The sequence below is a fragment of the Ostrinia furnacalis genome, unplaced genomic scaffold (genome assembly GCF_004193835.3).
Source record: "Ostrinia furnacalis isolate ACB-3 unplaced genomic scaffold, ASM419383v2 OfSCF3016, whole genome shotgun sequence".
NCBI classification, from domain to species: Eukaryota; Metazoa; Arthropoda; class Insecta; order Lepidoptera; family Crambidae; genus Ostrinia; species Ostrinia furnacalis.
Window position 1 is genome coordinate 1 of NW_021133255.1, and position 25,495 is coordinate 25,495.

The 25,495-nt window shown below is 38.3% G+C and overlaps 2 protein-coding genes across 2 annotated transcripts; one reads left to right on the forward strand and one right to left on the reverse strand.

The window, feature by feature from the left end:
- Window positions 1-3: 3 nt before the first annotated feature.
- Window positions 4-2,028, reverse strand: LOC114357021 (uncharacterized; the record flags this gene model as incomplete). Its single annotated transcript, XM_028310435.1, has 2 exons — window positions 610-2,028; window positions 4-351 (listed from the first exon to the last, which is right to left on the reverse strand). Coding segments are annotated over exons 1-2 (1,434 nt in total), but the record flags the coding sequence as incomplete, so codon positions are not given.
- Window positions 2,029-10,102: 8,074 nt separating this feature from the next.
- On the forward strand, window positions 10,103-12,790 carry LOC114357015 (uncharacterized). The gene is made up of 4 exons (XM_028310428.1): window positions 10,103-10,685; window positions 10,762-10,966; window positions 11,075-11,228; window positions 11,978-12,790. The coding sequence occupies exons 1-4, from the start codon at window positions 10,223-10,225 to the stop codon at window positions 12,149-12,151; spliced, it is 996 nt and encodes a 331-aa protein (XP_028166229.1). The 5' UTR covers window positions 10,103-10,222; the 3' UTR covers window positions 12,152-12,790.
- Window positions 12,791-25,495: the final 12,705 nt, after the last annotated feature.

Consider the following 25,495-nt stretch of genomic DNA (forward strand, 5'->3'; position numbering starts at 1 on the left):
TTTAGTGTGGGCCAACTTATCGATGTGATCCTCTATCACAGGTAAAGGGAATTCATCTTTTACAATTTTACTGTTAATTTTACGATAATCTACGCAAACTCTTACCCCACCATCTTTCTTCTTTACCAAAACAAGCGGGCTAGCATATTCTGAAAAACTAGGTCTTATTACCCCATCGTTGAGCCACTCACCTATTTGGTTGTCCACTTCCTTGGTCTCCATCACAGATAATCGTCTCGGTCGCTGAGCAACTGGAATGTCGTCCTTAAGTATGATCTTCATCTCGATGGGTGCCTCCTTGGATTGCACTGGGACATAACTGTTTACCAAATCATCAACTTCCTGTCTGACCTGTGGGTTAGAAGCATAGCATGGGGATTCGTAACCTACAACACACGATATTTGCCCTAACCAATCGTCAGAGTTACTTTCAGCTGAGGAAAAAACCTTGATTGACCCCTTATTCATAACCACTATTACGTCTCTCAAGAACTCTTGCCCTAAAATTACATCGTAGGGTATTACGTCATCGGGAATAATGTGAAATATGCATTGAAATTTATGATCGTCTACCTCAATTGGTGCAGTGAATTTGCCAAAAGAACTTACTTGTTTCTTTCCGAGCCCAGTAAACATTACATTTTCTTGGGTAAACTTCGTAATTCCTAAAGTGAAAAATACTTTACATGTTATTAAATTTACATCACTACCACTATCAACCAAACTTTTAAAAGTTAAACCTTGAATAACTAGAGTCTTTAAATTGTTGTTTACATCGACACAATTTTGGGTGCCGGACGCCATCTTCCTGTCATCTGTCATTGTAGCTGTCATTCCGTCATAGACAATCGCGCCCGCGCCGCCATTGGTCGATACGCAATACTGCTTTGCCGACATTTCTCGACCGTCACGAAGATGGCTGCGGTTTCCGCCGTCATCAGCGCCACCTGCCGGACGTTTAACTTTGGCACTTGCACTTATGTTCACGTCGTTGCTATTGCACTGCGCAGCAATATGTCCGTACGAATTACAACGGAAACACTTGAGTCCTTTTGAACGATGAGGACACGCACTCGATGTATGATCCCACTCGCCACAGTTGAAACAGCGTACACTCGGCCCTCTTCTTGGTGTTGCGTTCCTATTTCGCTCTTCTTGACGTCTATTTGCCGCGTAGTTGTTTCGAGACTTCTCCTTGAATGCTTCGTACAGCTGTAGCTTCTCTTTCAGCTCTGAGTACGTCTTGACTCCGTATAGCATGATTTTGTTCGACTCTGAATCTACTATACCTTCGATTATGTACTGGATTGCAACATAATCGGCCAGCTTGCCTTTTTTCCCAATAGCTTTCATGTCAAGCATGTAATCGTAGCACTTTTCATCCTTCCTCTTCTTTCTACTCGCCATTAATTCGTGGATCTCTTTAGTGTTCGTGGTGTCTGGAAATTCTCTGGTTAGCGCCGTTTTCAGGTCATCGTAGGTTTTGAAGGGTTTTTCTGATCGTAGCCACGTTGCCGCCGTGCCAGTGAGCGACCTTCTAGCAATCAGAAGCTGCTGTGTTGACGTCAATCCGAATATTTCGGTATTGTCTTCAATCTCCTGCGCCCATCTTGTGACAGAGTAGGTTTTGTCGGTGCCACAGAATTTCGGAATGGCTTCTTCCACGAACATTAGGTTTACTGCACCTGAATTCATTTTGCTGGGCGTCGTCGTCTGCTTACTAATCGTCGTCTGGTGATCGTCGTAATCGTCGTAACCGTCGTGCGCGTGGTCGTCCTCGTGGTCGGTTTCACTGCTCCGACTTGAAACAGGTTCCTCCTTGCATTCGTCGTCGTCGTCGTCGTCTTTAATCGTAAGGAAGTCGCCGGATACCCGTCGCAGCAGAAAATCGAGCGTCCTCTTGGTAGCCACGGTGAAAATCTCGCGATGACTCGCGCCACGTGCCGGCCGTCGTCGTCGTGCACAAGTTGTTCACGTATTTTTCGTTCACGCTCAAGGAATACCGTCGCCAATATTCTTGAGAGATCCCGGACGNTTGTATTCGTTAGCCGTCTATCTGTTGTAGTGAAGCTTCAACCACAGTAACCACACCAACGCGTGCAGATCGCCATCGCCGGCGCGTTCATAGGCCAATGATCATAGGTCACACGCGACTCTACTATTCTCTGTTTATCACATCGAATGACATTGACTTTACCTACATATCATACTAGCGGCCGCCCGGGACTTCGTACGCGTGGATCCCGTTTTACCCCCTTCAGCTATCTTACGCGGTTTAGATTTTTTCATACAAATGTTTTTTCCCGCTAACTCCCGTTTCCGTGGGAATTTTGCAATATCCTGTTGTAACTAAGCTTTAAGTTTACTAAGTTACCTGCATGCCAAATTTCAAGCGTCTAACTTAAGCGGTTTAGATTTTTCATACAAAAGGATTTTCCCCCTAATTCCCGTTCCCGTGGGAATTTCGGGAATTCCTTTCTTAGTGCACCTCTACGGTACCTAAGCTACGTCCCTTCTAAATTTCAAGTGCCTACGTTTAGCCGTTTAGGCTGTGCGTTGATATGTCAGTCAGTCAGTCAGTTTCTCCTTTTATATATTTAGATTTTTTTACTACGTAGGTATGTACTTTAATTTTATCTCAAGTTACCAGACGCGGCAGCCCTCCTGAAGGCCGTTAAAATGCACTATCTCCCCTTCCGCGTCTAGACTGCGAGGGGAACTCGTTTTGCTCGGATGAAACCGACCCCACTTTTTTGCAATGTTTTGCCATTTTGCGAGCACACGGCTTCATATAATGAGAATAATCCGCGTGAGTCTAAAAATAAAATTGTGGAATACCTACATATTTTTCAACCTTATTTTTTATACTACACGATAGAATCTATCTGTTCCAGAATCCAGTGGTATTTTTAACTGTTTAAATATGATTGTTGATTGTTTGTGAACAAAAAATACTAGTACCAGTTTGGAGACAAAATAGTGTAATAGTGATATTATAAGTAAAGTAAGGTATTAGATATTTGGCAAATAATTATTTGGTGAAAAAATACCACGCATTTAAATAATTTACTTTTTTAGGTTCTCTGTGATGTACTTACTTGATTTGATTTGCGCAATACTGTTAAGTTATTACTACCTATTTTGTTTTATGAATTATGATATTTAAAGAGACTTCTAAAACTTCTTTTTGAAAATAAAGAATAATTCACATAAATAAATCCTTACTATGTATGTAGCACGTAGCACTAAGCCCTTTCCAGGGTACTTAGGCACTTCCCAAATATTATAGTTTACTCTACCGCCGACTCATGCTAAAACAAAGACTTTCTGGAAGTTCTAAAAGAATTTGAAGCACTTTATTATTCACATTTTCCAAAAAATGGGCCACAAATTTGCGTATCCTGACAGAGATGGTAAACTCATTGTTATTTTTTATAGTAACTAAATTTAACAAACGTCAAAAATCTGTCAAACTAGTTTAAAAATACCGGTTGTTGTTATATTTACGGTCAATGTAAGGTGGTGCACGGTGGTGCACCTCCGCCTTAATGTTTTCTTTTTTTTTTTAATGAAAACTTAAAATTGAAGTGTGTCTAAGTACCTACATCCTACATTTAACGGAACTAGAACATTCGCCATCTAATCTGGGCCCAGACAACGGCCATGCGTCTCTGTTTACAAATATAAAGCGCTCAATGAAAACTGCGCAATTTGTTTGGTAAACATGCTCGGAAAATTACTCGAGTGTTCTCGAACTTATCGGCTTATCGACAATCCCCTTAATTGTCCTCAGATAAGGTTCTCTTTGCTGTAACAGCTGTGGTTCAGGCGCGCACACAAGGCTGGAGTGTGTGTGGTGGAAACGCACACATAGAGAGGTAACAGCTGATGGTTCATATTTATATTTTATTGTTTTGTTTTGATAACGAAAGAGCGAAAAAATAATGGGCGTAAAATATGCCAGATGAATCGAACTTAATAATGTAGATAGATGTAGAGTCGCAAAAATAACTCTGCGAAAATTTTAAAATATAGAGAACCCACGATACTTGTCTCAAGTTAGTAACATAATATGAAGATTGCTATATACGTTTGATAAATAAATGAAGAGATTGATAAGGATCAATTGTAGACAAATGAATTGCCAAGGAAGAAGAGACTCTGAGAGTAACTATAAGGTAATGTGCTTTAGGAGTGTTTATTAGCTTCTTTTTTTAAGAAATCATTCGAAAAAGCCACCTTGACTATACTTATAGTATATTTTATGTGCCGAACTAAAACACCAGCTACTGCTGTGTGGGTATGATTCTTTCTAGAGTCAAAAGTTAATGTAATGCGCACGAGTCATGGACGTTTAGCAGTAGTTATATAACTATCTATTTAAGGATGTTTATGAGTTCAATCACCATGTGCATGAATATGTGTGTCTTTTTACGCTATGACGACAATATACGTATAGGTCTTATTAGTTAGTCATCATTACATCATCAGCAACTTAGCGAGCTCCTTTTACCAGTCTGTTGTGATTGTGACGTCAGCATAAAAGCCTTCGTGAATCAGCTGTTCTCGGAACTTGAATGTACGTCACAACACCGCACGTGCCTGGAGGTCGACTGCGCCACATTCAGGCAAAAATATTGATCTCAGTCTATTTTTAGACCGTGACCGTTTGGAAGCCGAAATGGCGATTTGGAAGTGGCAATCTGAATTTTATGTGAACAGCTTTTGCCCGCGGTTTCGGCTGCGTGAATTCTGGTCTGTCATTGAAATCGTTCGGGTCCCGTTATAAGAACCGGGATAAAAAGTATCCTATGATTTTTCCTGGGTTGAGACCCAGATGGCTTGAGAGCCATCTCTATTGTTACTGTGAAAAAGTAAAGACAGACTTAAATAGGCTGAATTTCGCAAGAATTGTTATTACCTATAAATAAATAAGTTATTCTTACGAACAAAATGTATTTATTGCGTCACTGCACTGGTAAGTACTTATAATTTTTTTCCTGTTAACTGTTATGTGATAATGGGGTCACTACACTAGGTTAGTCATCCACCATCTGGTGACTGAATAATCATTTAAGTGTTTTGTGAAAACAGGCTTTCAAAAACAGCTTTTACACGAATATTAGGCAGGTATAATACGAATGTTCACCGAACAATGAACATGAACCGATCCATGTTCAAAAAACGCAATGTCCTGGGAACAACTAACAAAATAACTTACCTGAAATTGTGTGCTCTACCTGGAAATACCCAGGTAGAAAAAGGACAACATTCCTATACCACCTCCAAAATTAAAAATAACAATTACCTATTATGGAACGAATACAATGTACCTATTTAGAAATTAGAGTAAAATGGGATGCTTTACATTTCTCATATTTTTAAAACTTTGTGTAAGTTAGAAGCAGGTAGGTACCGAAATGAAGCCTAAAAAAGGCTAAGCTTGTGTAAGTAACAAGCAGGTATCTAAAAGAAACCGAAAAATAAGAATAGTAACCGCCTCTGTGGTCTAGTGGTAAGACCACCTGCTTCAGACGCAGAGGTCCCGGTTCGATTCCCAGTGGAGGCAGATTTTTCTTTTCGGTTTGGTTGATGGTAGGTCTTGTTCTAAGTCCGCCTGGCTAGCTACCACCATCTTACCTAAGTCTGTCGCCATAACAACAATGTTAACAGCATTGTTGTGTTCCGGCAGTTAGAGGTAAGATAGCCAGTTCCTCCGTGGTTGAGGATTCCGGGTGAAGCTCGCTTCCACCTTCGGCCTGATCGTCACTTACTATCAGGTGAGATACAGGCCAAGAGCTTCCTCGTTGTGGATAAAAAAAATAGTGGTGAAATGAATGTTATTGACAACGCCACTCTTGTTTCGGAGTTTTGGGCTGACACTGTATACCTACTTATAAGTTTGTTGTCGACACGACAAGAAGAAGAATAATAGTGGTAAAAGAAAAGCCAAAAGAACTCCTAACCTTCACAAATTTTCCAATAAGTAAGTAGGTAAGACCTTCAATCCATTAAATTAATGTAGTCTACATTTTACACATAAAGACGACTCGACACGCGAACTGGCGATTCTCCTAATGGAAAATGGTTATAAAAGAAAACTTCTAGATAATTGAAGGACAAAGTTGTCTAGAGCAGGTTTTGGAGACAACAACATTGATGGAAAAAGTCTTCCAAATACTTCACCGCTCTACATTTTGCAGTGTAGGTAGAAGCTTTACAAGATTTTATTTTTATTATCGAATATCTACTTATCAGCACGATTTTAAATCTTAATCTGGGAATAAAACCAAAGCCTTATCAAAATATGTAGATTTCCGAAGCATCTACAGATATGTGTTGCATTGTGTTATGAAGGTAGGATGTTCAACAAACAAAAATAACAACCTGCCATCTTATCTTTTCTATATGTGATATGGTTTATCTAGAATAACCTAGGTACACAAGACAGCACATTAGATTATTTATGTTGCAAAATCGTCCCAATTACAACTACGTATATGCCACATAAAAAAGCCTGACGTACCATCGTCTGTACTTTGGCAAAACATTAGGTCTAATACTTACTTTTACTTTGATATCCTCTCACACCTATATCTCCTAAGACACCATGGTCCAGAAATGTGGATGGAATTATGTCTGATTCATGACAGCAAATTCCAGAGATAAATACTCCCAGGCTCTACAAAAGAATTCCTGGGCTGGGATATGCCTATCTCAAACGGAACTGAGACCCCCGACCAATGTCAGTCACGTGTCGATGCTGCACTCGTTTCACATCACATGTCACCCTCACAAGCTAAAGGTTAATCTCAGCTATTCACAAATGGACAAATTGTGACAACAGCGTGTTTTCAACGCACACACGCAAACTTTGTTTTGACGCATCACCCACACAGCTGGGCCGTTTACAGGCATCACGTTTACACACACACAGGGAAACCTTGGCTCGCGTGCCGCGCACACGAGGCTAGGATCGTCCGATGACGCGAGAGGGGGCTGAGGAAGGCAAACGAGAGGGGGGAGGACAGGATGGGCACTCTATATAGCGGGCGCGGACGCACGACCAATCAGTTTCGTTTCCAACGTAAACACAGACTTTCCTAAGAGGACAACCTAGAGACTTCGTTCGGCCTAGGCCAAGGAAATGGGTACGTTCACCTTTGATTGATCATCAACTATCTGTCTCATCCTTCAAATTTTCAGTCGTCTCATTTCTGTAAAGTATAATTCTTAATTTTTATCAAACTTTGGAAATCATTGTCATTTGCCGGCTCCTCTACCGATACCAAAACAATATGTACAGGTTGTGGTTTTCTTTTGTCTTCTCTGTTGTCTGAAGATGCAGTGTCTCTGATGCGATCTCTCAGTTACAGCCCGTCGATGTTCAACTCAGCAGTATGACGTCATCATTGCGGAAAATTATGCGCAATACGGTTTTCTAATAAATTCCTGATATAATTTACAGCTTGCCAAATTATTTACCCGAATTGACTTTCTACTCTTTAAAACCTGAGTTGAACAAAGTTGCACAGAGCAACTGAAACATCAATCTGTTTGTGAATAAAATTGAAATAACAACAAACACTTGTGTTATTTACCAATCAACCTGTACACACAGTATCAATATCAGTAGTTTTCAATGTTGCGACATAGCAACACGATATAAAAATATGCACAACATAATTCAATAATGCCTATATCAACAACTACTCTACCAAGGTTTATTCGCAAGTACGAGTTACTTTATTCACCTAGATTTTTGATACTGTTGAGTGTAGACTGACTGCTAGACTCTACGTTAGTTCTTTACATTCAGCCAATAAGTGCGCTTCATTATTTTTCGATTTATCATTCACTGATACTGACCATCAAAATCAAATTACTTTTCTCAGTACTCTGATTATGTCAATTACCATTATCAATTTATTATTTAAAAAGTAATTGATAGTATGCTGATTGATAAAAGATATAGGTAATAATTGACACTGTCTCTTGGACGAATTAACACTGTCTCAATTTGGCTCTGCCCGATTAAACAATTTCCAAAATTGAAGTGAGGTTGAGTTTTGACCACACAATTTTCACATATCGTATCGTAATGTAATTAGTGTAACCATAGAGTCGTATCGTAATGTAATTAGTGTAACGATACGATAATTAGTATCGTATCGTATCGTAATGTAATTAGTGTAACCATAGAGTTCCCATAGTGCTATATACATAGACACCATCTGTTGTCTAGGACAATATCTAGTTAAGCGCAATTTTCTAGCCAGCTCAAATGGTTGGCCTATAAGTATTATGCAATAGGGTAGGGGGTGGTAGACCATCGATCGATGATGTCCTATGACTCACCTGAGACCTTGACTGGCACTAGTAATGCCCGCAGCGTTATCGGTAGTGCAAAAAGCATCTGTATATCTATTAGGTAGGTAGGTACTAGCTTTTGCCCGCGGTTTCGTCCGCCTAAAATTCAGTTTGTCATTGAAAGACTTACTTACTTGATACTTATTGTTGCAATTTGGGCAATAAACTCAATATCGCTATAAATTACTGTAAAGTCTCATAAAAATCCCTTCAGTAGTTTTTGCGTAAGAGAGTAACAAACATCCATCCATGCATCCATTCTCTTACTTTTCATCTTCTTTACATTAGTAGTAGGATGGGATAGGAAGTACATAGGATAGGAATTCAAGAGTTGCGACGGAATAGACACATAATACCTACGGGAAAAGTGGATTAGTGAACTTCAGTTACTATGGAAAAGTAATTGGGACCGTAACCAGGCAACGAAGGGGTATTGAACGCAAATCCAGGGCCTATTAATGGGTGGCATTCATTTTCTTGATCATTCAGCCAACTTTAGATGATAGATAGATGAACTTTTTTTTAAACTTTCGCGTTCCATTTCAACTAAAATAGATAGATACCCGTGTTTCTCTACATTATGTGCGTATATTATAAATTGCTCCACTTTTATATGACCTGAATCTACGAGTACCATCAGACATAAGGTTTATCTAACAAATGTAGAGCATACGGCACTCGTTCGAATCTAATTAATAAATCGTTATTTAGTTCGAATCTAATTAACTATCAACATATTTTAACTATAAACTTCTTCTGTGACCTAGCTACCTCTCTGAATAAATTACGAAAAATAATTTAGATTGATCACGTAAGGACACAAGTTACTTAAATTGGTAATTGAAGAGTCCCTTTAGAATATTTTTAATTGATTATGACGTAAATAAAAGCCATGAAACTTTCCCAGTATCTGAATGGGGAAATTACCAACATTCAATGAGATGCCTATACATTGTGACGTCAGTACATAATTACACATAACTAATCATCATACTTAAGAACAATAGCGAGTAATAATCGTACCTAATGCAGTTTTACTCGTAGACGTTATGTATAATTATCTCGAGATACCTACTCAATTTTAATTACGGTCTCATGATGGTAATAATATGCACAATGCTAATTACCATGTTGATTTTAACTCTAATACTCGATCATTATCCTAATTTTGTAAACTTAAGGAAGGATAAAGGGGTACAATCGTACAAAATTCAATAGACAGTATTCAAATTCAAATTCATTTATTTCTTTGTAGTTATTAACAATAGAAAGATGTTAAAACAAGACAAAATAAGCGGTGTTAACATTTCTTCGTATTATCTGCAGTTATTTACAATTCTAAATAACTGCTTAGACAACAAATGTATGTACCTAATTGCTTCAGTTTATTTTTCAATTCCATATTTACGAGACTTTGTGTTCATAAATAAATTAATCACGAATTCAGGATCTACTGTTACGAAACGTCTGAAACTCATTAGGTCGTTTTCATTTACTCTCATTACTTATAGCTTCTTAACCAGAGTTTGCAACAACTAACGTATTTTCCTTCTTTCCAGATATGATAAACATAAAACCGTTAAGTAAGGACGAGTGGTCTCCCGATGCGCCGGTCGGCGTGGAGGCCACAGGGGCAGCGGGGCGCCTGGCAGGCCCCGCCACCGCATCAACCTCCTCGGAGGAGCGCGCCCTGCGCCGCGTCATGGGGCGCTGGGGCACCGAGTGGTTGAGCTGACTCGGCTCGGGCGTCCCCACTCCGGGGCCCCAGTGGCCCCTCGACCACCCCCTGCCGCCCCCGCGGTGGGGTGGGCCCCGCCCGGCTTTGCACCTCACCCTCCAGCAATACGAGGAGATGGTCGCGAAAGCCGAGGCGCTGTTGAGCCGTCTCGTCGTCTCAGAGAACTACGACTCCGTCAACAATTTCCTCAGTCTGTATGATTCGTACATGGCAGCTCCGGACGAGGACCTGAAGACGTTCTTCCCTAAATACAACCCGCCGATCCGCGCCCACAAGCACACCTGTGTGGGCCTGGCCATGGAAGTGATGAAGCGTCTTAAAGTCCTGGAGCAGGATTACCCCGGCATCACCAAAGCAATGATGCTGGTGTCCTGTGATGAGAATATTGGAGATCTGATGGATTATACAACGTCGTTCCCAGGCCCTCAGGGTTTCTTGATCGAGACAGAGAAGGATCACGTCATGCTGGCGATTCACGTGAGAGTCGGAGGTCGAGCTGGTGTTTTCTTGTCAGATTTGGGCTATCACATCTCCCGAGTCGTCACGGTGATGGCTGACCGCTGTTACCCGCATACGGGTAGGTATCTTTTTGAAGAAATGTTTACTATTACGAATATTTCGGCCTGATACTAATGTATTTTGTGTTTTTACAGGTTGGTTCACCCAATCCGACGAGCCGCATTGCCGCAAGGAGTACAACTACCAGTTCAACCCTCAGAACAGCAACTATGTGGAGTGGCACGAGCGAGAGACCAGAGGCAAGACCGTGAAGGAACGGTTGTCGCTGGTCTACGTGGCCAAGGCCTACCTCACGGCCGTCAGCGTCACGGAGAAAAGGAATTTGATCTGGGACTTGAGGTTAGTATACTTAGTAATCATTTAGCAAGCTTTTTTAGGAATGAGAGTACCTACTTTTTCTTACTAAAAGTAAAAGGATAGTCAATAAAGATACAATTCTTTTTACAGGAGTCTTCTGGCAAGGGACCCCAAGGGCCACCTGCAGGCCGGTATCTACTTCTACATCAAACCGAAGGACCAGCAGTTCACCATGTTCTTCAACAGCAACAGCGGAAAGCAGAGGAAGAAGCTCAAGTTTGAAACCTTCTTGGAGCTTCAGAAGGTAATTAGGCCACCATTTTCATCATTTTATCATAAGTTCTAGGGGTTTACCAATGTATATTTATTCCCTAAAAAGGAAAAAACGTGACGCAAAACAGAAATATAAGTATTTAGAAGATATCTTTGGCTTGAACTTGGCTTTTTAGCAGAAATAGCGCTCATTGAAGAAAACTGGAAGCTAAATATAGGCATTACTGACGTCATCCGCATCCCATATTTCCATAGATTGGAAGATAGCCAATGCAACGGCATATCCCAAATATTATGTTGCCAAAAATGTGTCTGGATAAAATTTATTTAATAACTTTCACTGAAGACGCATTCCTATTAGCATTTATTAATGCTCTTCTGAAAACGGTAATTTGGCTGAAATATGAGGGTTAAGCTGAACTTGTACTAAAAATAAATTGTAACTAATGTAGGAGGAATCTTACCACTACCATGCTTTTTTAAAGAAGAAGTTCTTAACTCTACTATTGGTGAATTCCGTTCCGTGTGAGAGTGTAATTTTAAAAAGTCTTACTTTGTAGCCATTGGTAACATTATGTTATCGTAGTATCATTAGCTCAACTCAGACTTCGTAAATAAATTAGAATCAACCTTTTCTAAGACGGTATCGAGCATTATAGATGTATAGGCAATTAAAGTTTGTAACGCTTTTAATCCTGGTATCAAATAAATAATTTCTTTCTTTCTTTCTTTCTAAAGTTGTTGCATCATATGCTTTAACTCCTACTCCTTAACTTCCAGATTCCCGACGAAGTAGTAGACGAAGTGGAACAGTGCAACGACCAACTGCACTTAAGGGATGGTGAGCTTCTGTCAATCTTGAACCGGCTGGCGAACATCATGGCCGACCAGGAGTACGTCGCAGAACACCTGGAGATCAACGAGAAAGTCATCCAGCTTTCAGCGGCCGCCTAAACTGGCCGAAAACAACGCTTGTAGATTAAAAACTTAAAGCACGCATCCTTCTTGTTATATATTTTTTTAATCTTTTTTATTTTTTCATAATATGACCAGTGTTTTGTAACTTCTTCTTGTTTCTCGTATTTGTTCGTAGCCAGTGTTATAATTTGAAAAACTTATCATGTATTTTTATTAGCGAAGAGTTTAGATGTATTTATGTTCCCATGAACATTTAAAACAAAATTGAGGTAATTTAAAGAGTTTAGTTAGATAGCTATCTAGATGTTTTGTATTAAACTAGTACACATTTAGAACATCCTTTAATCGTCAAAAAATACTTGTAGAGCTAGGTATTTTTCGTAGCACGCATTGTATAACTCTGTACCATTAAGGTTATTATAGTATTGTCAGCTAAGTAAAATGTACATCTTAGGGAAATATTTTTGTTATGATCTTATTTTTTTGGTATATTATTTTGTTTTATGACTACTTTTGAGTAAGTTTTGATTGAATATTATGTATTTCTTTCTTATGCATGCTAGTTTGCTTAGAATCACGTTGACGTAGACTTGTAGGCGAAGTAGTTTGTAGAAAGGCTCTGAGATTCGATTCGAGAAACGGCTCAACGGGGAAATAAATAAAATTAAAAAATTACCTCAATTGTTTTATTAAGGAATACTTACCTATATTTACTATCTATCTACATAAACAGTACAAAATAAGAACATTTGTAGTACAAAAGTCACATATCGAGACATTTAAAAGAGAGCTTGTTATCTGTGATGTGACATCATCCTTAGAAACATACTTGGAAATAAGCAGGATGAGATATAAGGGATACTACTTATGGTCCTATGTCCCCTAGATGGGGCAGAGGGCGTCCACAACAGTCAAGATATAAGGGATAAAGAACCCAATAACAATTAAGAAAATGGCAATTTCTTTTTTGAACTAAGTAGTTGATTGAAACCTGCAATGTGATTGTCCCATATGAGGGTGGAAACCAGAACCTCCTGCAACAATATAAATATGTATGTGGCAACATAATAATACGCTTTCAGCACGCTCAAAGAATTTCTCATCTCTGGTTCATTCAAGTAAAACAAATAACGAAGAATTCATACAAAAATACAACAACTTTAAAACCTTTCCCAGTTTCATAAAAATATTACAGGCTTTAACCAAACTAGAAAGAAGCGTTTCATGGGCGTAACCAGCTTTTGCCCTAGGGGAAGGGACAAGTCATAACCAGCCCCAGCTTCAGGTCTAGGGGGGGCAAGTGCGATTTTTTTTAAATCAGATTCTTTGAGTTAGCTCCTTCAAAGCGATTTCCAGGTGGGGCAGCGGCCCTTCCCTGCCCCCTCCCCCGCCCTGGGTACGACCATTAAAGCTTTTATAATCACTAGTGCCCCAATTATACATAGGTACCTACATACTTTATTCCCTTTAAAAGCAAAGTGACATTGTTTGTCTACGGTCGAGGGTTCAAATTAGCATATTATTATCGAAAATAATATCTAGCAGCACAATATATTGATCTGGGTACGAGAAACTAGAAGGCTCAGGTTGCCAGGTATACCGAAAATGTCAATTTAAATAACAATAAAGACGATGACCTCACATGAAAGTCACATGAAGATGAAACCAACAGTAATTAGATGCTACGAGACTACGGTGCTACGAACTTTATGGGTTGGTCGACCCCTAATTAAGTAATAGTATAGGTAAATGGTAAGTCGTATATTTGTCTTAATTAAGTAATATAGGTAATTGTAAGTCGTATATTTGTCTTAATTAAGTAATATAGGTAAATTGTAAGTCGTATATTTGTCTTCTTTTTGTGGAGACTCTGTTAAATTCTGTAGTATAGAACTGCCTAGATTTTACATTAAGTACTGAAAAAATTACGTAGTACGACCCTGAAACCTCGAGGGAAATAGGTTCAATAAACTACAAAATATACGATATCAAATAGGTAGTAGAAATCAGTCATAAAAAGTACCTATTTATATTCACAAGGATCACGTATTTCAGCGTTTCTTAAGAATACTGAATGTAATCTTGAAAACTTATTAAAAACAGAGTCTAGCTCTGGCAGGTAAGTAAGTAATAGTGCCTGAGGTTCTTGCGCTGTTGTAGATCTTGGATACTATATTATTTGCTGTTTGGGCAAGTGGGGACAGTTAATGTAGCACTGAATTTAGCACCTTTCAAAAAATATAGAGTTCTGAATTCAGTCATGGCAACTTTGCCTTTAGTTGTTCAGAAGGGACATGAATTATAGCAGTTTTAAGGTAGCTTAAACCGCGTTTCTACGCGTGTACATTGTGGTTTATTTATCACTTTAAACTATTAACAGTGTTCCGAAACTCTAAGGGAGATACTATAAATGATCCAGGAATACTTATTATACATTTGCTTCTTACAAATATAGGTTAAGTATGTTCCTATTTAATTAATACTTCATCATTCTCATCACTTCTTTAAATATTGGTATGGTTTATTTGTTTTAACATTATTTTAGGACGATTCTTATCGATGCAAGTAAGTTCATAAAAATGTTTCACTCAAATACAAATAATCGTTCGTGACTAAATGACTCTACCCACCAACACCTAGCCTCTATGACACATACACACATATAACTTCCTCGTGGGACTCTAATCAATTAGAAACACTATGATCTAATTGCATTGTCGTGTACTTTTTATTTGCACTACTTACATAACAACACTAACCATAGTGTGGCATGAAAACGCGTCATGCTCGTGACGTCATCATTTCATAATAACACACAATGGCATACCTATCAATGTTTGTTTAATCTATCATCATTTACGCAGAAGTGATCGCCGTCAAAATTAGCTGTATCTACTTTTTCAAAACAATGCTTTGGTCGTGTTTATTTTCTGATTTATTTTTAACAGTCAAGGTTACCTTATCAAATTACTAATAATAATTTATTTAATTTTATCAGGTATTATTATGCCATTTTTATCGTAATAAATCGCACTCTTAGTAAAACCAATTATGACTGGTGCACGTACTGATATTCCAACAACAAAAGTAAATTAACATTTAATTGGAAAAGGCTATGTATAGAGCAGTGGTTCCCAAAGTTGTCTGGGCTACGACTCATATAATACAAGTTCCTAAACTCGGGTGGTTGGTGTATCGTTCTACAGGCAGGCAGGGCCCACTCAATGTTCGCTCCCGACCCACCACTGGGTCACGACCCATAGTTTCGGAAACCCTGATCTAGAGTTTCATCTACACAATAGGTACATATTTCCTCTTTTTTCTATTGCAAAATTCTTGGGCATTTACTGTGTAGTCAGTGTAAGGGGCTTCCTACAACACCAATCTTGCAAAATAAGGATTTGTACAGCCCACACTGTAATCATTATTAATAATAACTACGAGTAAACCTGATTTTTTGCATCACCTAACAAAGTGCATCACGAGTTCAAGAAAATAAACAATTAGTTCTAATGCGTTCTAAGAATACTATGTAGTCACTAGCTCTCTTTTGATTTCAAACACGATCAAATACTAATTTAGGTTGTAGACTTCTTGTATAAATGATCGAATCGAAATTTCAGGTACTACAAAGGCTTCATTGTAGCATGTTAAGTTAAGCCATCTCAGACTCCTAAGCAGTTCAGATAAATCAGGTAATACAAAGGCTTCGTATAGCATGTTAAGCCATTTCAGAATCGCAGTTACAAAACTGCGACCACAATCCATTCGATAAACCATTATTTAAACTTAAGTGGCATTGTCATCTAATATAACTCAAAGGTGACTGACTGACTGATTGACTGACATAGTGATCTATCAACGCATAGCCCAAACCACGGGACGGATCGGGCTGAAATTTGCCATGCATGTAGATGTCATAACGTAGGCATTCGCTAAGAAAGGATTTTACGAAACTCCACTCATAAGGGGGTAAAACGGGATCCACGCCTACGAAGTCGCGGGCGGCCGCTAATAATATAATAAAACGCAATGACCTAAAGCGATATTCGTGTCGGGCGCACGTGTCCTGATAACGGCCGTCACTCCTGCCCCGAGTGATTGACATGCTACATTATGCCTGTTAGATTAGTTCAGAATGTTTATGCGGAACAAAACCTTTCATGATTACTCCAGTAACTATACAGGATGTTAGGTAAATGGGTATATGAGCCGACACTACCCCATGTTAAATGGGCATATAAATGGTATGGTGAAGTCAGAAATTTGATATCATCATTTTAATTTTTTAAACTTTCATACAAAATAAATTTTATAAAATCCGATTTGTATGAAAATTAAAATAATTAAAATGAAGATATCAATTTTCTGACTTCACCATACCATTTATATGCCCATGTTGCTAGTGTCGGCTCATATACCCATTTACCTAACACCCTGTATACTACAACAATTGTTACGAGAGTTCGTCTGTGATTAATAATTTTAATAGTTGGAATTCCAATTCACTCTACCCCTAAAGGATCGCTATTTCTAATATCGCTAGCCCGAATGAAACTAATCGAATAAATCTCATGAATGCACGCAATCCCGTATCACTAAACTTATTCAAAATCGAATAGCCCGCATCACCTCCAAACAAAATAGAAGGAATGTTTTTGATAAAACATTTGGTGAATTATTTCTGATACAATGTACATACATCTACATTTTTGTTCGTGATTTTAAATTGACTTCTTATGCCTCGCCTATCTCATTACGCGTTTAAATTGTAATTACTAAGTAAAATGCTACATGGTCGTAGACTCGTAGCAGCTACGTTCGTAGCAATAGGGACAACATAGTTGTAGCATAGACTCGTAACGTGGTCGTAGCATAGAGGTAGCAGTAGGGAGCAACGTATTCGTAGCATAGACGTCGTAGCAGTAAAGAGCAACGTAGTCGTAGCATACAGGTAGCAGTAGGGAGCAACGTAGTCGTAGCATAGACGGCGTAGCAGTTAGGAGCAACGTAGTCGTAGCAGGTACGTTCGTAGCAAAAGGGAGCAATATAGTTGTAGCATAGACTCGTAACGTGTGGTCGTAGCATAGATGTAGCAGTAGGAGCAACGTACTCGTAGCATAGACGTCGTAGCAGTTAGGAGCAACGTAGTCGTAGCAGCTACGTTCGTAGCAACAGGGAGTAATATAGTTGTAGCATAGACTCGTAACGTGGTCGTAGCATAGATGTAGCAGTAAGGAGCAACGTAGTAGTAGCATAGAGGTAGCAGTAAGGAGCAACGTAGTAGTAGCATAGAGGTAGCAGTAAGGAGCAACGTAGTAGTAGCATAGAGGTAGCAGTAGGGAGCAACGTAGTCGTAGCATAGACGTCGTAGCAGTTAGGAGCAACGTAGTCGTAGCAGCTACGTTCGTAGCAACAGGGAGTAATATAGTTGTAGCATAGACTCGTAACGCGGTCGTAGCATAGATGTAGCAGTAGGGAGCAACGTAGTCGTAGCATAGAATGTAGCAGTAGGGAGCAACGTAGTCGCAGAATAGACGTAGTACAGTACTTATTATTATTCTGTGGTAGTACGTATCAATAGGGTGCTAGATAGTCGTAGGTGATCGTAGCGCGTAGATTAACCTGAGACAATCCTCTTTAAATGTCACGTAAAGGGCAACTAAGGGTAACCTTTGATTTATTTTCTATTTATACTAGCTCTAGCATATAAAAATCAAAAATAGAATTTTATCCTTTTAAAAAAAAATCAAAAATATTTATTCAGTTTAGACCACAAGTGGCACTTATGAACGTCAATAGAAAATAATAAAAAAAGAAAAGGTAGCCCTTATGGGGTACTTTACATTAGAGATGAAACGGATAGTTGTTTGGCCGGATACCGGATACCGGATATCCGGCCAGCTGCTAGGCCGGATAGCCGGATATCCGGCGGCCGGATAGTTGGCCCATTGTCTCGTTGCATGTTGTGACGAGTTTAGCGCCGCACAGGTGCTTCCAACGCGATCAGTGGGTCTATTAATAGACTAGACTAGTCACACTTTTCGAAAATCGAATCCGTCCGAATAGAATGTCAGATTATGCCACTTGTCTAGGGGGCAGATCAATTCGGGTGATTTCGGTGTGTGATTGAATAGCGAAAATTAAATTAGTCTACTTGCTGCGTAATCTGACTGAACTGCATGCATCATATTGTCACTAGACCATCAGTGAAAAATAGATCGCCTTTTTTATTTGGCAATATTTCGACATTAACAGATGTTTAGGTAGACTATTTATGTATTCGTCATTAGTGTGATTAGCCCAGAAAAAAAAAAGTTTTTGAAAGGCCTTAATATGGCTTTTTTGTAACTTTTTGGACTTTAAATAAAAGCCGTCATTATTATAAGCCATTTTATTGATATTTACCTTAAAGATTAATGTATTTCATTTTATTAATAGGAAAATGTCGTAGTTTTTTAATATCCGGTATCCGGCCGGATAGTGAGTTACTATCCGGTATCCGGCCGGATAGTAAATATAGGCCGGATATCCGGCCTACCGGATAGTTACCGGATATCCGTTTCATCTCTANGAACCTTGTAGTACCCTTTGGACATAAGGGTATTTTTTATATGTATCTTAAATTTGTTTATTGGCAATTCGACAAGGTTGTGTGGTATTTTGTTAAATATGGTAATACATTTCCCCAAGAATGAACTACCTATCTTATGCAACCTAAATGATGGAACAGCAAGTTTATTCTTATGTCTCGTGTTAAATGAGTGGACGTCACTTTTCTTAGTAAATAAATGTATATGTTTACGGACATACATAATGTTATCAAATATGTATTGCGAAGCCACAGTCAATATATTGATTTCTTTAAAAACTTTTAATTAATGATAATAAATATCTACCGAAATATTAAAAGTACATCACAAAAAACACAATTTAAATAATTATAAGTAAAGAGAGAAACACGTGTAGCTTAGATACGCCAGTAAATAGGATCTTAAATTATTTCACAAAACATTAACGGCTCAGTGAGCACAGGAATTTAGTTCATTAGTATTTCCTTTGAAGTTTTTATCGTTACGATATTGTTTTAGTTAATTAAATTGGATTTGCTCCTGATTTGGAAACAATTGTTTGTTATTCATGAAACGAATTATCAAGGAGAAATTCTAGGAACTCTATCGACTGATGCGGTTTTGTTTCTAAGACAAACTCTACCAACATCATAGATAAGCAGATAAAATCAATTGGGGGAAGTGCGTCGTACACGCTTTCTGAATTGATTGCACGCATATTGTCTTTGTTTAGAGTATTTAGTGAAGTATATTTACTAAAATAAGTGTTTTGTTAGTTTTGAGTATGTCATCTTAACTTACTAAAATTAACTATGTAATAAATGGGTCAAACTAAGTTCCAAACTAAAATTGACATTCGATATTGGTAAAAAAAAAGTTTCTTGGTTGCCAGGCTGTAACTGTAGGAGTTAGTTATGTAGGTACGAATAAATCTATCCAATATTTTTGATATCCGAGATTCTCTACATCAGAGGTGGAATTGTGTAAAGCAATCGCAATCATTTGACAGTTCATAACGTACGATAAAGTCAGTTAAACAAAGCGTTTGACAGAATAATCGTACCTTATGAACTATCAAATGATAACGATTGCTTTACACAATTCCACCTCTGAAATAGTTCAAGCACTTCTTACGATCTTAATCAAAATCAAACTTGTGAAGTGTGGTTGTACAGAATAAGTACTAAGTACCCGTCGAACTAATTTGTTTTTAAAGGTCAAATTGGGTTAGCTCATAGTCGTATGTTAGTAAATAATTACCAAAACAATTATCTACCAAATCACGTTTAGACAAAACGTGACCCAGACAAAGAGCCCTAAAATCGATAACCATTATTTACTTTAAGAAGATCGACGTCACGCCATTAACTTTTCCCGCCATATTTGAATGCGTAATAACTGAATCAAAGTTGTGTTGTGACTTTGAATTAAAAAAACAAGGGCTTGCCGCGTGGTAAGTCGAACTCCGCTGTGGGGCGGGGAGCCTGCCATGCGCAGTTGTCATGGACGCCACGTTAGCACGTGTATCTCTCAAGGGATGCCCGCAACGAAATAACGTTACTGTTATTTCGAATTACCGGTATTTATCTCAACCAACCAACCAACCGAATTGAGAACCTCCTTCTTTTTGAAGTCGGTTGATGAAAAGATTGGCACTGGCTGGCTTTAATACACAGGTTAACATGTAAAGCGTTATAGTTGTACTTTTAATGAGATTAGATCACCAAAGGATATGATTTGATTCAGAATAATAGAGAAACAAACTTGGGATAGTGATTATTATTGTATCTGCCTAATAAATATCTTGAAATTAGTACTTATAATAGACGCCATCATAGAGGCTATTGCGTCCACCATGGTCCAGTGTACTCGCGACGCCTTTAACCGACAGGAATGGAGGCTACCCTCGGAAAGGATACCGAACACCCCACCGTGTACTTCGTCAGCGCAACCACGACCACTCTGACAAGAGTGGTCGACTAAGAAGAAGTAACTTATAAACAAAACTTTAAAGGCCAATGTGTAACCCACTTAATTTTAAGCTGCATGTATCAACAAGGCTGTATGTTTCTATAATAAAGATAAATAAATAAAACAAGCACTCGAATATACCACGCCCTACGAATATACCACGTCCTACGATAACGAATAACCGGTTACCGTTACCGCTATTACGGCCAGCCAGCTGTATGGAAGTCACTGCCCGCCGATAACATAAATATAACAGAGGGAGCACCGCGCCGCTCAACGATCAGTTTGTGTGGTGTCGTCGCAGCGGGTTCACGTCCGGATAGAGCGCGCCCGGTGGCAGCGATCTTTTCTTTTTTATTTGGCTTCTAGCCGTTGTATGGGTAAGTCATAACTTTAACATTTTATCAACCTCTTAGTTTAATATTTTTTTGTTCTAAAGTCACCAAACAAAAACTTTCATACGCCAATAATAAACGCTATCACGCAAACAATGCTACGCGTATATTAGACAATGTTTTGTGTTCATAAAACATAAACAAAGAACTCCTAGATTTACAGAACATACCTAGCTCGAGAATAAATTTAAGATTTTTTTTGTGCGTCTTGAGCAAAAAGATGGCCGGGCGTTTCTAACGTTTTTGTTCTTGTGTGCGTAAGATAGGCCGAGGGGTGTAACATTTTTTCTAACAATTTCCTAATGCGCAGTTTAGTAACTTGTTGAATTTGATAACAGAACAGGTTGCTGCTTATTTCGCTGCTGAGAAACCTAAGCGTGTCTTTTATTAAAGTGTTGTTTGGAACACTCCAACTTTCACGAAGTCGTTTGCCGCATGTGGTATTTTGCGGAGAAAATACTCGGTCATTAGTGCGTTCCAACGATTTTAAACGTGGAAAGAAAACATTTTCTATAAAATAGTAATTAATTAATAATTATCTACCTCTAAACGAGTATTCATTAAATATTTTAGACCTCACTTATTAATTTCAAAACCAATTATTAGCCAATTAATGGTATTAAATTAAAAACGATACAAAAACAATTAGGATAATGGGCTACATTATTGTTAACTTAAAAATACCACTATTTGCGCAGTTAAAATATTGTTAATGCGTTTCAAATTAATGTATTGATTTTAGTTAGTACGTCACCTTACACAATATTTTTACACCACACTAAAACAATTGATTGAGTTATCTACAAATAAATAGTACTATTATTTCTTTCTAAATATTAGACCTTACTTTAATGAGATCAGTCACATTAATTATTTATTTATTCTAACCAAGAAATAGGCTTGCACCAACTGATGCAATGCGTATTAACCCGATTCGACCAAACTCTTATCCGAGAATAACTCCTGGTATAACTTACACATTGACAGTTTCAGGATAGGAAATAACAATGTCAAAATGACAAGTGTATTCTGAGAATAATTTACTCTTGTTTGGTCGAATCCAGCCTTATCAAAACTACGCAATACCTAATCGACTATGATATAATTATGCAGTAACATTAAGACGTAGTCATCAATACAGTACCTACATTTTGAGCGTAAATTTTCTTACTGAAGATTATCTTAACAATTTTAGAAAATATGTGACGGACAAAAGTACACATACACGTGATGGTGATAGTAAGAATATGATAAGCAGTAGAATGATTACAAAAAAATGTGTTTCCATACAGAAAATACATTAAATTCTAAGCAGAATTCATTGTCAAATAACAATAAAAGATCCCCTAGGGAAGGGTACATAATGTAGCTACGAATAGCGCGCAATGTGGGTGTAAAGGTCGTAGGACATTCGCGCCTGACGCATTTATCGGTCGACATGGGGTTGGTACACCCACGTAGTAATCTACTAAGTGTACCTACGCCTATTCGCTTTTCTGGAAATTAATTATTTCATGACATCATGCCATTATACTGAATACTTCATCCATGTTCTCGGTAATGCCTCGGTATTGGTAAAGAGGTAGGTACGAACGATTTAGGCATAAAGGTTATTGAAAGAGTTCGTGTATTGTATTGACTTCTTTGATAATTTACCAGAGATAACTAACTATGAATGTATACTTACTTAATACTAATTTGAAAGGCAATATAGATTTTACGTCGAATGGTTCAGTCGTGTTCGTCACGTCATTTTTCGTAGAAGTTGATTCATGAATGCAACGGAAATGTCGCGTGCCAAGGCTGCTAAAACGATCCAGTGAACATCCGTTACACTACTTCCGGACCATAAAACGACGACTGGATCAAAACAAATGAATGCCCGAACGATGCCATGGCATGCAATTTGGCAACCTCCACAATGCGGGATTCATGAAACTGGCCTATGAAATCGATCCAGTAACGTGAACCGTCGCCTATTAAGGCCACTGCAAGTTAAAGTTGCCTCGAAATAACTCAGTTTACAAGAAAGTAATCAGCAATCCGCTTTGAAAGGCACGTCATTGAATTCAAGGTATCTCACAGATAAGAATCTGGCATGAGCGATCACCACGCTTGCCAAATAGAATGGGCTTTGGTAGTTTACGGTCGCTAAACAAATGCATTCTTTGTATGCTTCAATAATGGGGTTGAATCATTATGTTTGGAGGAAATGAAACCCGTTTTGGACAAAGGATCTTTCAATACAAAAAACAAGTGAATAAAGGAAATAAAGTTTAGGTACTGCATGCCATATTCAGGTAGATTCAGGAAACTTATCCACATTATTAAACTTCGTTCGTTTACTGCATAGTGCAAGTTATTTCAAAAGTTTTTCCTGCACAACTTCTTTGATTTATCACCTTTTTGCCATCATCACAGTAGCACCATTGTCCAAATCGTTCGTTGCACGAGGCGCGTTGTAATGTTCGTCCAAATTGTTCACGTGCGACCTTCTTATGGTTGAGTGACCCACATTCGCGAGTCACGTGTGGTTCGTTACCAAATAAGAAGGCCTATCGCATGGCATAGGACAGAGGCATAACAATGATTCAGTAAAGGTTAACATATTTTGCGCCCGTCACCTGGCGCCACGCGTGAGTATGGTGCTGTCACTCGCACTTTATTGTGTTATAAGAAAAAAGAGAAAGAAAGAACATTTATTTAATTGAATAGTCTTCGAAATTATTGGGTCTAGGAGTACATTAACAACTTTTCTGGTATCATCGCTCTAATGCAGAATCTTCATACTCTATCAAGAGAACAAGAGAGTCGGTGTATTAATATTCCTTGCCAAGTTTATAAATCACAACTTCCATCCAAGTCGGTTCACAGTTCTTCATAAAATTCATAACAAAGAAAGTCCTGATTTCTAGTCTTGCAATATGGTCGCCCTAGCCTAGACACTGCGAGTTTTTCCAAGGCACATAGTAATCTTGCTCTTACCAATCGACTTCCCATTTTAAGATTAGCGACGCTTATCGTAGACTAAACATTTGGGATAACAATAACGTTATCTTCGTAACGTTATTTTTGGTCGAGTTGGTAGATTAAACAAAATGTTTTCTAGGAATACCAAATTGGAGTTTTAATTCACGAGTCCACGAAAGGGGGGATTATCATTGCTTTTCATGGAAAGAGCCGTAATGAAAAAGAAAAAATATTATTTTGCGCTCAAAGATCTTCAGTTACAAAAAAAGGGAATTATTAACTAATTGTTTTTCTGAGTACACAATGTTTCCTCATAGCCTTTCTGTTGTCTCTTTATCCTGTATAACAGGGCAAAGGTTTTCCCCTACGCATGAATGCATGATTCACATTTCTGCAAGCGGTTAACGCCGCCCACGCAAATTGCGTCATACTCGCAAACTACACCCAGTAAAATTTTAAGCAATTACTCTGCCCATTAAAAATAACGAATTAAGAATTACCTATTGGAAGAGATATTATGCAAGATTTTCATTAAAATAAAACGCGTTGTTATCGGCAAGAACTAAATTATCTAACACTACAGAATATAGTGTTAGATAATAATTTGTTGTTTTCTTATAGTATGTCTAAGCTTCCAAAATGTTTGTTATTAATCCCAAAGAAAGGGAAATTAAACTCAACACATTCGTCTCTATCACTTTCATACTGGTAAAAATAGTGCTACTAAATCCATATTTTGTAATAGAATAGAACCATTTTTAGAAACTTCCACTCAGCAACATGTTTCTACAAAGAAACGACATTTGATTTTTGAACTCCAGGAATGAACTTTCAGCGGTCAGTCGCCTCGTCATTTCGGATCGTAAAGCAATAAAGATTTATTTTTTCCTTAGTGAATACCTTTAGAAATCTTTTCGTAAAAATCATATTGAAAAAGTATTTTTTCCAATACAGTAGGCTGTATTTATTCTATCTCTATTCGTAATTTTCGACTTGAATAATCACCTTCGCCGTTTCGTAGCCATAGGGAAAAGAAGAAACTACATTTAGCCTAGAATAAGCTTTCCAAATGGTTTGCTCTATCACTCATTCATTACAGCGCTCTTGCTAATGTTAACTATAATGACCTAACTCTCCAATTACCTGCACAAGAAAACAACACCTGCACCTGTATAATAAGTGCATCGGAAATAATTAGCAAATGAAAACAAGCGTGTTGAGTTTGTTTACCCTGCGCGTCAAGCACACCAAACGGTGCGAAAGTGATGCGGTGTTTGCATTCCAAGTGTTATGTCACTGCCGGACACTTGGCTCCTGATGTACAAATATGCAATACCTAGCGTGGTACTAACAGACCTACCTACACTCAACATCAAATAAATCGCACCTCCCGCAACAAGCACTTTCAAACGTATGCATCCCCACTTCCCACCAATATTGGCACCATTTAAAAGCCTAGTTCTAAGCTTCAT

Coding starts and splice junctions, on each gene's coding strand:
- LOC114357015 (XM_028310428.1), top strand. CDS start 10,223: ATGGTCGCGAAAGCCGAGGCGCTGTTGAGCCGTCTCGTCGTCTCAGAG. Junction 10,967..11,074: donor AATTTGATCTGGGACTTGAG/GTTAGTATACTT, acceptor TTCTTTTTACAG/GAGTCTTCTGGCAAGGGACC. Junction 11,229..11,977: donor CCTTCTTGGAGCTTCAGAAG/GTAATTAGGCCA, acceptor CTTAACTTCCAG/ATTCCCGACGAAGTAGTAGA.